Here is a 12,091-nt window from a genome sequence, read left to right on the forward strand (position 1 = left end):
TTGACACACTGAACTAAAAATCTATAAGGGTCATCTGCTGGTCATGACCTACCTCACTATCAATATTCATGATCCTAGGCCCAAGCGTTCTTGAGTTATCATCCGGAAACCGTTTTACTGTTCAGGGTCACTGTGACCTTGACCGTTGACATACTGACCTCAAAATCAATAGGGGTCATCTGCTGGTCATGACCAACCTCCCTATCAACTTTCATGATCCTAGGCACAAGTGTTCTTGAGTTATCATCCGGAAACCGTTTTACTAATCAGGGTCACTGTGACCTTGACCTTTGACATACAGATCTCAAAATCAATAGGGGTCATTATTATCTGGAAACCGTTTTACTGTTCAGGGTCACTGTGACTTGACCTTTGACCTCAAAATCAATAGGGGTCATCTGCTGGTCATGACCAACCTCCCTATCAACTTTCATGATCCTAGGCCCAAGCGTTCTTGAGTTATCATCCGGAAACCATTTTACTATTCAGGGTCACTGTGACCTTGACCTCTGACATATAGATCTCAAAATCAATAGGGGTCATTATCATCTGGAAACCGTTTTACTGTTCAGTGTCACTGTGACTTGACCTTTGACATACTGACCTCAAAATCAATAGGGGTCATCTGCTGGTCATGACCAACCTCCCTATCAACTTTCATGATCCTAGTACCAAGCGTTCTTGAGTTATCATCTGGAAACTGTTTTACTAATTAATCAGGGTCACTGTGACCTTGACCTTTGACATATAGATCTCAAAATCAATAGAGGTCATCTGCTGGTGATGACCAACGTCCCTATCAACTTTCATGATTCTAGGCCCAAGCGTTCTTGAGTTATCATCCGGAAACGGATTGGTCTACATACAGACCGACCGACATCTGCAAAACAATATACCCTTCCTTCTTCGAAGGGGGGCATAACTATGAAATTTTATCTTTGACAAGAAAAAACACCAGTAAGAGGGAGGGTCACGCCAAAATTTTCAGTTCAAGGGAGGTAAATCCTGAGCCTTCAATTTGCACTCCATTGTAGAATTACTCTCCCTTTACTTGAAGACCATTTTTTTTCAGCTTAAGGATTCTAAAACATTAAACTAAGTGTCAAGCTAGACAGATACACAATGTGGAAGGTGCTTGCCTGAAGAGTTGAACAATGCTGTATGATATTGGTACGTAACGAAACGGAAGATAGTTACACACTTTGTACGATTGACGGGAAAAACTAGTAAAGGTTAAAAATACATTTTTTTAAATCAAAATTATAAAAGACTTCAGTCATCAATGTTTTTAAAGCTGCTCATGGAACCATTTGCTGAAAACTGGTACTGTAGATTAACCAATTAACGTTAAGACCATCCTTTAGGAGCCCGTTGTGGGACACAGATAAGGCTGCATGGTATTGTTTACATCCTTGCAAAGAGAAAAGCCTAATGTTTATAGATTTGCAAATTATTTTTGTAAACAATTTGTATTAAAAAATAAATATAGAGAAAACTTTCATTTTTTATCGGAAACTGGTCAGAAACCAGTGCATTTTCGATCATGCTTAAAGTACTTCAGTAAGTAAACAGATTTCAGATGGCAATATATTCCGGTACACAAAATGCCTTAATTTGTTTCAAGGTTTATGAAGCTTCTTGATTTTTCCACAAAGATTGTGATTCAACTATCTCAGGTTACAGATATCCATTCTCGATTGTCAGTTTCTGATTTTCAGGACTATTTTGTGGATATATACGGGTCACTTGGATACTCCCTACAGCTCTACTATTCAAAGAAGACCCAGACTAGCCGGACAATTTTTTATTATTATGATATGAACCAACCCTTATGGAAAATTATATTACATTTTGCTGCAAACATTTGCCAATTTAATTATGACTGCATGATCTATCTATCTATCTATCTATCTATCTATCTATCTATTTATACTGCAGTGCTCCTCTCTGATGATCTTGTAGACAAGCTTACTGCCACTGAGTGACTGCTTTTTAATTTCTGACTTTTGCAGCAAACGCGACGTTTCAGTTTGACCGTCACAATATAAAACAAACTGTATACGTCAGATTAGTTCGACTAATGATCTTGATGCTCTTTTTACTTTTAGATTTGATTATAAACACCCGTAGTCAAACTAATCCAACGCATACAGTTTGTTTTATATTGTGACGGTCAAACTGTAACGTCGTGGTGGCTGCAAAAGTCAGAAATTAAAAAGCAGCCACTCAGCGACAGTAAGCTTGTCTGTAGGAAGTGTCTAGGGGTACGGATCCGTACCTCTAGAATCTGATTCTAGAGGTACGGATCCGTACCTCTAGACAAGCCTGTTAGGGGTTTTCTAGGGGTATGGACCTCCATTTTTCTAGAGATTCAGGGTCATTTAAATTTCAAGTTTTGTTGAAAATGAAAAAAAAAACAAATAACATTTCATCAGAATTCACCTTAAACTTGGATCTAAATGGTTACAGATAAAAACGTTCATCCAATTTGTTACATTTTCTTTCGGAACGTAAATAACCGAGGATCACCAAATAAATCACGAGGATTCAAAATGGCAGAAAAAAAGATATAAAGATTAAACAAAATAATATTAAATATGTTGGGGAAAAAAACTATTTTTAATTGATAATCAACGCTTAGTGTATTTATGTTTTTCACACATTTTGGAAGCCGTTATGATCGAGATACATGGGCTGTTTTCACAAACAGTTTCTATTACTTAATGCGCTTAATTGATTATTAAACAATCAGTTCCGTGCCGATTATCATTATATCTGTTAAATAACAAAATAAATTGGTGCATATTATTATGTCTAATTTATTTATTTTATTTTTTTTTTGCTGAATAATAGAATTCATTTAAGGGATAGAATTATTAATCTAGCTGTTATCAACAGTTTATTTGACAAAAAACTAATCGGCACGGAACAGTGTATTCATTTGGAGTTCCTCGGTTATTTAGGTTCTGAAAGAGAAGATAAACAATCGGGTGAACGCTGGTATCTGTAAACCAATTAGATCCAAGTTTTAAGTGAAGACTGGTTAAGACTTATTTGTTATTTCATTTTCAACAAAATTTAAGATATAAATAACCCTAAATCTACAGAAAAAGGAGGTCCGTACCCCTAGAAAACCCCTAACAGGCGTGTCTAGAGCTACGGATCCGTACCTCTAGAATCAGATTCTAGAGGTACGGATCCGTACCCCTAGACACTTCCTTGTCTGAAACACCCCCGAGGAAGAATAAATTAACTGGCTTACACCTTGCTGTTTCTGGATTCATAAAATTTCATAGTTTGATAATGCCATACAAATGTGACTAACTCTACTTATGTAGTAAGCAAAACAGTGTTTTTATCAACCGAAATCAGTACATCCGAAAATATTGCTGATGACACCTGTCGTGTCTATACGGGTAAATCTGCATATCAAAAGGTAGAAATAACCTCAATAAGCGGTCTTAATTCTTGTCTTTGATTACAGGGTCGCATGAAGAATACCATGCTGGAACCATCAGCATTTTGGAACAGGTCTTTAGAGTGTTTAAATTTATTTTCAACCGCCATTTCGGCCAGGACTAATTGTAAGAACAAATATTTTGTGAAGCACCTATTACCTCCCTTACCTAGATACAAAGTAAATAACATTTTATTTTTTTCATTTTCTTTCCTTTAAATAGGAAATTTATTATTTTAATAAGATACCAGATAATCATTAAAAGGTAAGGTTTCACTGTCTCATTATAAGATAATTTGATAACCTGTATATTTGCGGAGATTTCTACGAATCAATGTGTTGAAGGATGTTTCGGACAATTCACACTCGGATAGCTTGCATCTATTCTATATGCCTTGTACAGCTCAACAAACAGTGCTGATTATGACTATAGGAGCTTATCCAGAACAGACTGTTTAAAGATGAGCAAGCTCATTATGTACACAGTTACAAAAGATTTACAATTACTAAGGTTAAAAACTAGGCAGTGGCTAGAGAACCGGAATCGGTTCCCTAGACAGCGAACTTATTCGTCCAGAACCGGTTCTCTAGCCAAAGAACCATGCATAGGCTAGGGAACCGGAATTTTATTTCTATGCATAAAGCTGTCGGAATTCACTTTTGTTTCTTTTGGAAAGTATCATGTATGTTATTATCTTAATTAATTTTACCATTTTCGCAAGCCATGCCCTTTCATTTATTTGTGTTAACTGTGTCTCCAAAAGTGTAGATTAGGCAGTTGTGGGAAGACATGCGCTTTTGTCAAAAGCACCTCTAGTTGTTATGTGTTTTATAACTTATACCGGTAATATGATAGTAACTAAGTTCCACTGCCTTGTTAAGAAAAATGAATATACTGGTACTGATGATAAACCCAAACAGAAAATGAGGTTTTTTACCTGTAACTTTTTAGCTCAACTATTCGAAGAATAAGTAGAGCTATCCTACTCACCACGGCGTTGGCGTCGGTGTCGGCGTCACACCTTGGTTAAGTTTTTCGTACCAGTCCACATTTTGACAAAGTCCTTTGAGATAAAGCTTTGAAACTTTCAACACTTGTTTACCATCATCATGGCCAGTTATAGGCAAGAGCACATAACTCCATCAAGGATTTTGGCTGTATTATGGCCCCTTTGACTTAGAAATCATGGTTAAGTTTTTCGTACCAGTTCATATTTTGACAAAGTCTTTTGAGATAAAGCTTTGAAACTTTCAACACTTGTTTACCATCATCATGGCCAGTTATAGGCAAGAGTACATAACTCCATCAGGGATTTTGGCTGAATTATGGCCCCTTTTGACTTGGAAATCTTGGTTAAGTTTTTCGTACCAGTTCATATTTAGACAAAGTCTTTTGAGATAAAGCTTTGAAACTTCTAACACTTGTTTACCATCACCTTGTCCAGATATAGGCAAGAGCACATAACTCCATCAACGATTTTGGCTGAATTATGGCCCTTTTTGACCTAGAAATCTGGGTTAATATTTCGTAGCAGTTCATATTTTGACAAAGTCTTTTGAGATAAAGCTTTGAAACTTTCAACACCTGTTTACCATCACCATGTCCAGTTATAGGCAAGAGTACATAACTCCATCAAGGATTTTGGCTGAATTATGGCCCCTTTTGACTTAGAAATCTTGGTTAAGTTTTTTGTACCAGTTCATATTTTTTATAAAGTGTTTGACATATGGCTTTGAAACTTTTATCACTTGTTTAGCAGTCAGGGGTGTAACTGTTTCAAGTTATCGCAGTTTATAACCCATTTGAGTTATTGCTTATATTTTCATAACTTGTTTCAGTTATCATAAAATATTACAAAGCCCTCCTGTGCCAATTCCTTATATTGAATGTGACTAATGCAATTATTTCCTGAATCCTTGAACTCTTATCTTTCCAGCTATGCAGTAAAATTTTTTACGCAAGGCTGATAAAGATTTACGCAAAAGGTTTAAAGCCATAAAACTCTTAGCATCCCATTATGCTTATCAGGTCATGATCAGACTAAAAGAGAATTTGATTAACCACATACTGCTACTTAGTTCACTGTATAGGTCACTTTGTGAGAGCAGCAAAAAGACTTTTTTTGAATAACTTACCTGAGTTAACTTATACATGTATTTTATAACTTATACAGGTTAAAAAATGCTTGAAAAATAACTGAAATAGGTTACATAACTTAAAACAGTTACACCTCTGACTGTTTAGTATAATAGTCTCTATCTGTAGGAAAGAGAACATAACTCTGTCATCTATTTTGGCTGAATTATGGCCATTTTTGGACTTTGAAATTGGTTCTGTTTTCATACAAGTCCATGTTTTGTCAAAACTATTTGACATATATAATTATGGCTTATAAACTTTGAACACTTGTTTATCATTATGATTTCCATCTGTAGGCAAGAGTACATAACTATTTTGACTGAATAATGGCCCTTTTTGGACTTTGAACTTGGCTCATATATTGCCATTTAGTGCAAGACTTAACGAAATCAAAGTAATACAGGAACATTGTTTGTCTAATCTATTTATTTCTTTTGTCTGAATATCCGTGGAAATATTTTGACCCCATTCTTCAATCAATTCTTCGAATAGTCGAGCGCGCTGTCATCAGACAGCTCTTGTTTATTTCTGCAATTTGTAATCAATGGTTGGTATCAAAATAAAGCTTAATATTTGCTGAAAACTTTACATAATTCAAATTTATATTTAGTTAGCAAACTCACACGAAGTGAGGCCCTGAAAGGGGTTTGTAAAATGGGGACTGTAAGCAGGTTGACTGATGATAAATTCGAACACTTTGTCATTTACAAAATTTCCTTCGTAGTATTATATTGAAACTTTCCCCAAAAAGCTGCAACAGTCATTCCTGATCAAGTAATGAAAAGTGATCCAATGTCAGGCCTTCATGTGGCGACAGTGAGCATGCGCAAAAAAACACCCTCTTCCCCAGTAATTTTGGATAAATATTTTTTATACAGATAAATGCAAGTCATTTATTTATACAGAAAATTTACCAATTTTGTTTTTATTTACTTCTTGAACTGGCCAGATTCCATTATGGGTTCTAGAGTTATGGCCCCTGAAAGGGCCAGAATTAGCTATTTTGAACTTGTCTGCACAGTAGCAGCTTCATTTATGATTTGAATTTAATCAGACTTGCACAAAACTTGTGTCACCATAAGATCTTGGTTCCTTTCTTGAACTGGCCAGATCCCATAATGGGTTCCAGAGTTATGGCCCCTGAAAGGGCCAAAATTAGCTATTTTGACCTTGTCTGCACAATAGCAGCTTCATTTATGATTTGAATTTAAACAAACTTGCACACAACTTGTATCACCATAAGATCTTGGTTCCTTTCTTGAACTGGCCAGATTCCATATTATTATCCAGAGTTATGGCCCCTGATAGGGCCAGAATTAGCTATTTTGACCTTGTCTGCACAATAGCAGGTTCATTTATGATTTGAATTTAATCAAACTTGCACAAAAGTTGTGTCACCATAAGATCTTGGTCCTTTTCTTGAACCAGCCAGATCCCTTAATGGGTTCCAGAGTTATAGCCCCTGAAAGGGCTGAAATTAGCTATTTTGACCTTGTCTGCACAATAGCAGCTTCATTTATGATTTGATTTTAACCAAACTTGCACACAACTTGTATCACCATCACACAACTTGTATCACCATAAGATCTCAATCCCTTTTTATACGTCTGTCTGTTGGTTAGCAATTTCCCTTCCGCTCTGTAACTCTTGAACCCCTTGAAGGATTTCAAAGAAACCTGACACAAGTGTTCACCTCATCGAAATGACATGCAGAGTGCATGTTTAGGATGGCTCACTTCAAGGTCAAGGTCACACTTAGGGGTCAAAGGTCATATGACTTTGTTTTGTGTGTATATTGCTCTGCATTTGAGTTGCATTGCAGAGCTCTTGTTTTTATTTGGCAGATCCTTCTTTTGTTCACTTACAATATTTTTTTTTAATTACTTCCCTTTTATGTTACTGTAAATAGCTTATTTAGTAACTTTTTTATTATTGGCAGTAGGGAAAAACTGAGACCAATTTTCTGTGGTACAACATGGATGATGTAACCTCCAATTTTTAGGTGTATTTTGACATATCTGTACCTTGTAAGGATTTTTTTTTCTTTTTGGTTAAATTTCTTCCCTTTGTTGGATTTTTTGACCTTCTTGTCCTTAAGTGCAATGATAACAGGTGAGCGATATAGGGCCATTATGGCCCTCTTGTTAATCTTTTGTACTTACAACACTTTTCATTGTCTCAATGTTAAAAATTGTAATGCACTGGCTGTTATTAAAGAATATTCGAGTGTCAGCACCAGTCTAATGTTTATTTATAAATTTCCAAATGATGAAGATTACAGTGTTTTTACAATCATATAGTGATATACATGTACCTATTAATACTGTAAAGAGTATTGATCTATAATGTTCAATCTGGAGTGTTTTCCAATATGACCTGGTATATTATCCTTACTCTATTTATGACATTGTAATGTAATGTATACTGATATAATTAATTTATTGATCACATCTTCAGTGATATTTCATGTAATAAAAGTGATTAATGGTAATATTTTGGTCAGGTAATTTATTTGTTTAAATCTTAAGCAACTGGTCAGTTACATTTGTTTTCTTTTTCACTGGGTGCTTAATGATGATGATGATGTTACATTCACTGGGGGTATTTTTAGCTCACCTGTCACAAAGTGACAAGGTGAGCTTTTGTGATCGCGCGGTGTCCGTCGTCCGTCCGTCCATGCGTGCGTCCATCCATCCGTCCGTAAACTTTTGCTTGTGACCACTCTAGAGGTCACATTTTTCATGGGATCTTTATGAAATTTGGTCAGAATGTTCATCTTGATGATATCTAGGTCAAGTTCGAAACTGGGTCACGTGCCTTCAAAAACTAGGTCAGAAGTTTTAAAAATAGAAAAACCTTGTGACCTCTCTAGAGGCCATATATTTCACAAGATCTTCATGAAAATTGGTCAGAATGTTCATCTTGATGATATCTAGGTCAAGTTTGAAACTGGGTCACGTGCCATCAAAAACTAGGTCAGTAGGTCTGAAAATAGAAAAACCTTGTGACCTCTCTAGAGGCCATATATTTCACAAGATCTTCATGAAAATTGGTCAGAACGTTCACCTTGATGATATCAAGGTCAAGTTTGAAACTGGGTCACGTGCCTTCTAAAACTAGGTCAGTAGGTCGAATAATAGAAAAACCTTGTGATCTCTCTAAAAGCCATATTTTTCATGGGATCTGTATGAAAGTTGGTCTGAATGTTCATCTTGATGATATCTAGGTCAGCTCTGAAACTGGGTCACGTGCGGTTAAAACCTAGGTCAGTAGTTCTAAAAATAGAAAAACCTTGTGACCTCTCTAGAGGCCATATATTTCATGAGATCTTCATGAAAATTGGTCAGAATGTTCACCTTGATGATATCTAGGTCAAGTTTGAAAGTGGGTCATGTGCCTTCAAAAACTAGGTCAGTAGGTCAAATAATAGAAAAACCTTTTGACCTCTCTAGAGGCCATAATTTTCATGGAATCTGTATGAAAGTTGGTCTGAATGTTCATCTTGATGATCTCTAGGTCAAATTCGAAAGTGGGTCTCTTGCCGCCAAAATTTAGGTCAGTAGGTCAAATAATAGAAAAACCTTGTGACCTCTCTAAAGGCCATATTTTTCATGGGATCTGTATGAAAATTGGTCTGAATGTTTATTTTGATGATATCTAGATCAAGTTCGAAACAGGGTCATGTGCGGTCAAAAACAAGGTCAGTACATGTAGGTCTAAAAATAGAAAAACCTTGTCACCTCTCTAGAGGCCATACTTGTGAATGGATCTCCATAAAAATTGGTCAGAATGTTCACCTTGATGATATCTAGGTCAAGTTTGAAACTGGGTCACGTGCCTTACAAAACTAGGTCAGTAGGTCAAATAATAAAAAAACCTTGTGACCTCTCTAGAGGCCATACTTTTCATGGGATCTGTATGAAAGTTGGTCTGAATGTTCATCTTGATGATATCTAGGTCAAATTTGAAACTGGGTCAACTGCGGTCAAAAACTAGGTCAGTAGGTCTAAAATTATTAAAACCTTTTGACCTCTCTAGAGGCCATATTTTTCAATGGATCTTCATGAAAATTGATCTGAATTTTCACCTTGATGATATCTAGATAAAATTCAAAACAGGGTCACATGAGCTCAAAAACTAGGTCTCTATGTCAAATAATAGAAAAAACGACGTCCTACTCAAAACTGGGTCATGTGGGAAGAGGTGAGCGATTCAGGACCATCATGGTCCTCTTGTTTTGAAATCCTGGTTGTACAAACAAGACAGACTGAGAGGTATTTTAGCATTGATAGGAAATTGATGTGTGCGACTGCGTGTATAAATGTAAGCTTATCTAGCCATTACCATGCTGGACACGACTGATTCTGCCTTTGCGACCAGTGCAGATCATGATCAGCCTGCACATCCATGCAGTCTGATCATGATCTGCACTGTTCCCCATTCAGTCAGTATATTTTTGGTAAGCACCCCTTTTAACAGTTAATGGTACTGTCCAAATTGAAAAATGGACAAGTTCATTATAGAAATTTAGCAGGGTAAGGGCTAGAATCGCCACCAGTAGCCAATATGGACAACTCCTCTAGATGACTGTTAGTAATTTTTTAGTGGGAGGATAGTGCAAGATACAGAAGACACTCCATTTCCAGAAGTTCCTTAGTCTTGTAACATGCTAGGTATAAAGCATCCTGGCATGGCACTCTTATTTCAGTGTTAGTAATTTTAGTTGAAGTCTTAAACTCACAATTCCCGGTTTCATAGACAGTGCGATAAACACTTTGCTTAAAGGGTGAAGTGAATATAAAATCTGTTCTATTATATTCATACTTTGTCAAAGACTTGCACTGACAACTATCTGGCCGAAAGGTATAAGAAATTTATGCAAGTTTGTAAAATTATTATTACATTTGTACCTCCCTTTGCTTATCTTGGTTGGTTGGTTGTGCAACCAAGATAGGGAATTTATGGATAAATTTGGAAGCTACATACTGTCCTAATTTTCTTTTTGTAGGGGGGTAAATTGATGTGATATCCTAATATCTATCAAATGCATATGTAAATTTAAAACTATGTTGAAAGGAACGAAATACATTGTTATTCTAATACTTTCATATTTAAAGTGTTGAGGGGATTAAACGCTTTTACAAAAAACAATAAAAGTTACATTTTTAATACTGGGATCTAACCCTGTCTTGGATCATTTCGTCCCTTAAAAGAATTCCCTATCAATAGAATATACAAAAAGTAAAAATTGCCACATAGTGTTTAAATGTCTTTCACCATCTTTAAGAAAATGAAGTTAAATGGACATGATGGATTATTATAAAACCTAGGGCTGGTTGTACTGAAAAACATGCTGATAAATAAAAGAAATTTTATTCTAAAAATTGGGTTTTTTAAAAAAAAAAAAAATTTAATGGACTTGGTGCACAAGGTAGAATGTTTGGCCAACTAGTGTCAAACATAAAGACTATTAATAATTGCAATTATTTATATTCAAGAATACAGACAATTAACAAAAATAAATCCCCTTTGAAAACTTTGTACTTAAAGTAGTTCAAAGCATAGTGACGTATTAGTGTCATTGACGTCAAACTTAAATTTTCTAAAGGGAAAAATTGTCAGACTGTTTAGTTCTTATTGACTTTGAATAATTCTTGAACATATGGGTAAATTCTCATGAAAAGTCAATACTTGCACCCACTGTGCATGAGAAAAATATCTTTTATGTAGGTACATTTTAAAATGATAGGTTTCAGTTATTATTAATTTTCGCATATTTTGTTAGCCAGGCAAGTTTTTAGCAATCCTCATGTTGGAAAATGTAGGAAAAAACTGCCTTGTGTATTTTTATACTGCAGCAAAAATGGATTTTGACATGGAATTATTTATTTTACTTCAAACTGAAATGCTGTTTAATAATAGAATAATGTAGGTAGCTTCAGGTGAAAGATAGAAGTCCCTCCCCCTCATCTAAAATGAGATTTTTTTTTAAATTTCAGGGATGAGACTTTGATGATGAACTGAGTGAAACAGACGCCATGGAGGTGTCCAAACAGAAAAAAGATGAGGCAACAGTTGTAAGTGGCCAGTTTAAAGCTGCGCATGCAATAGGAAGCCTCAAACACCGGAGAAACAAAACTCGGAAAAGAAAGCTTACAAAGTTTGAACGGAGATACTCGTCGCTTGGACCATTGTTACGTCCAGAACAAAAACGTATTGACTATGTACTCGTTCATAAGGTTAAAACTGTGGAAGATTATGATGATGAGGAAAAGAAAATGTCCCAGAAGAGAAAGGAAGATTTAAGGGAGCGATTTGAGAAAGCCTTGCGGGTCGAGGGTTTCTCTATAAAAGAAGAGACAATCGATGGCTATGTATATAAAAAGCTACACTGTCCATTCAAACGAATGTGTAAAGAGGCAGAAAAAGTGAAGCTAGAGATGCCATTAAAAGGGGTAAGAATATAAAGTGCTGATATAAGTTAATCATCACTT

General features: G+C 35.7%; 2 protein-coding genes across 8 annotated transcripts in view; one reads left to right on the forward strand and one right to left on the reverse strand.

Annotated features, from left to right (window-relative positions):
- LOC123557342 (telomeric repeat-binding factor 2-interacting protein 1-like) overlaps positions 1 to 3,573 on the reverse strand; it is a 21,175-nt gene extending 17,602 nt beyond the window's left edge. The window contains exon 1 of the mRNA XM_053543692.1: positions 3,448 to 3,573. Within this exon, the coding sequence (XP_053399667.1) occupies positions 3,448 to 3,567 (120 nt within the window). The 5' untranslated portion in view covers positions 3,568 to 3,573. The remainder of the gene's footprint in view (positions 1 to 3,447) is intronic.
- A 38-nt stretch (positions 3,574 to 3,611) lies between these two features.
- Positions 3,612 to 12,091, forward strand: part of LOC123557343 (anoctamin-4-like) — a 77,290-nt gene continuing 68,810 nt past the window's right edge. For 2 of the 7 annotated variants that reach the window (XR_008371019.1, XM_045348758.2), the window contains exons 1-2: positions 7,219 to 8,100; positions 11,597 to 12,052. Coding sequence is in view for 6 of the 7 variants with exons in the window: in XM_045348758.2 (XP_045204693.2) it covers positions 11,636 to 12,052 (417 nt within the window). In the remaining variant the exon portion in view is untranslated. Of the gene's footprint in view, positions 3,723 to 7,218; positions 8,101 to 11,596; positions 12,053 to 12,091 lie in introns of those variants that run through there. The other 5 variants (XM_045348760.2, XM_045348761.2, XM_045348762.2 and 2 more) reach the window with 3 other exon arrangements.

Source organism: Mercenaria mercenaria, chromosome 5 (genome assembly GCF_021730395.1).
Source record: "Mercenaria mercenaria strain notata chromosome 5, MADL_Memer_1, whole genome shotgun sequence".
NCBI lineage: Eukaryota > Metazoa > Mollusca > Bivalvia > Venerida > Veneridae > Mercenaria > Mercenaria mercenaria.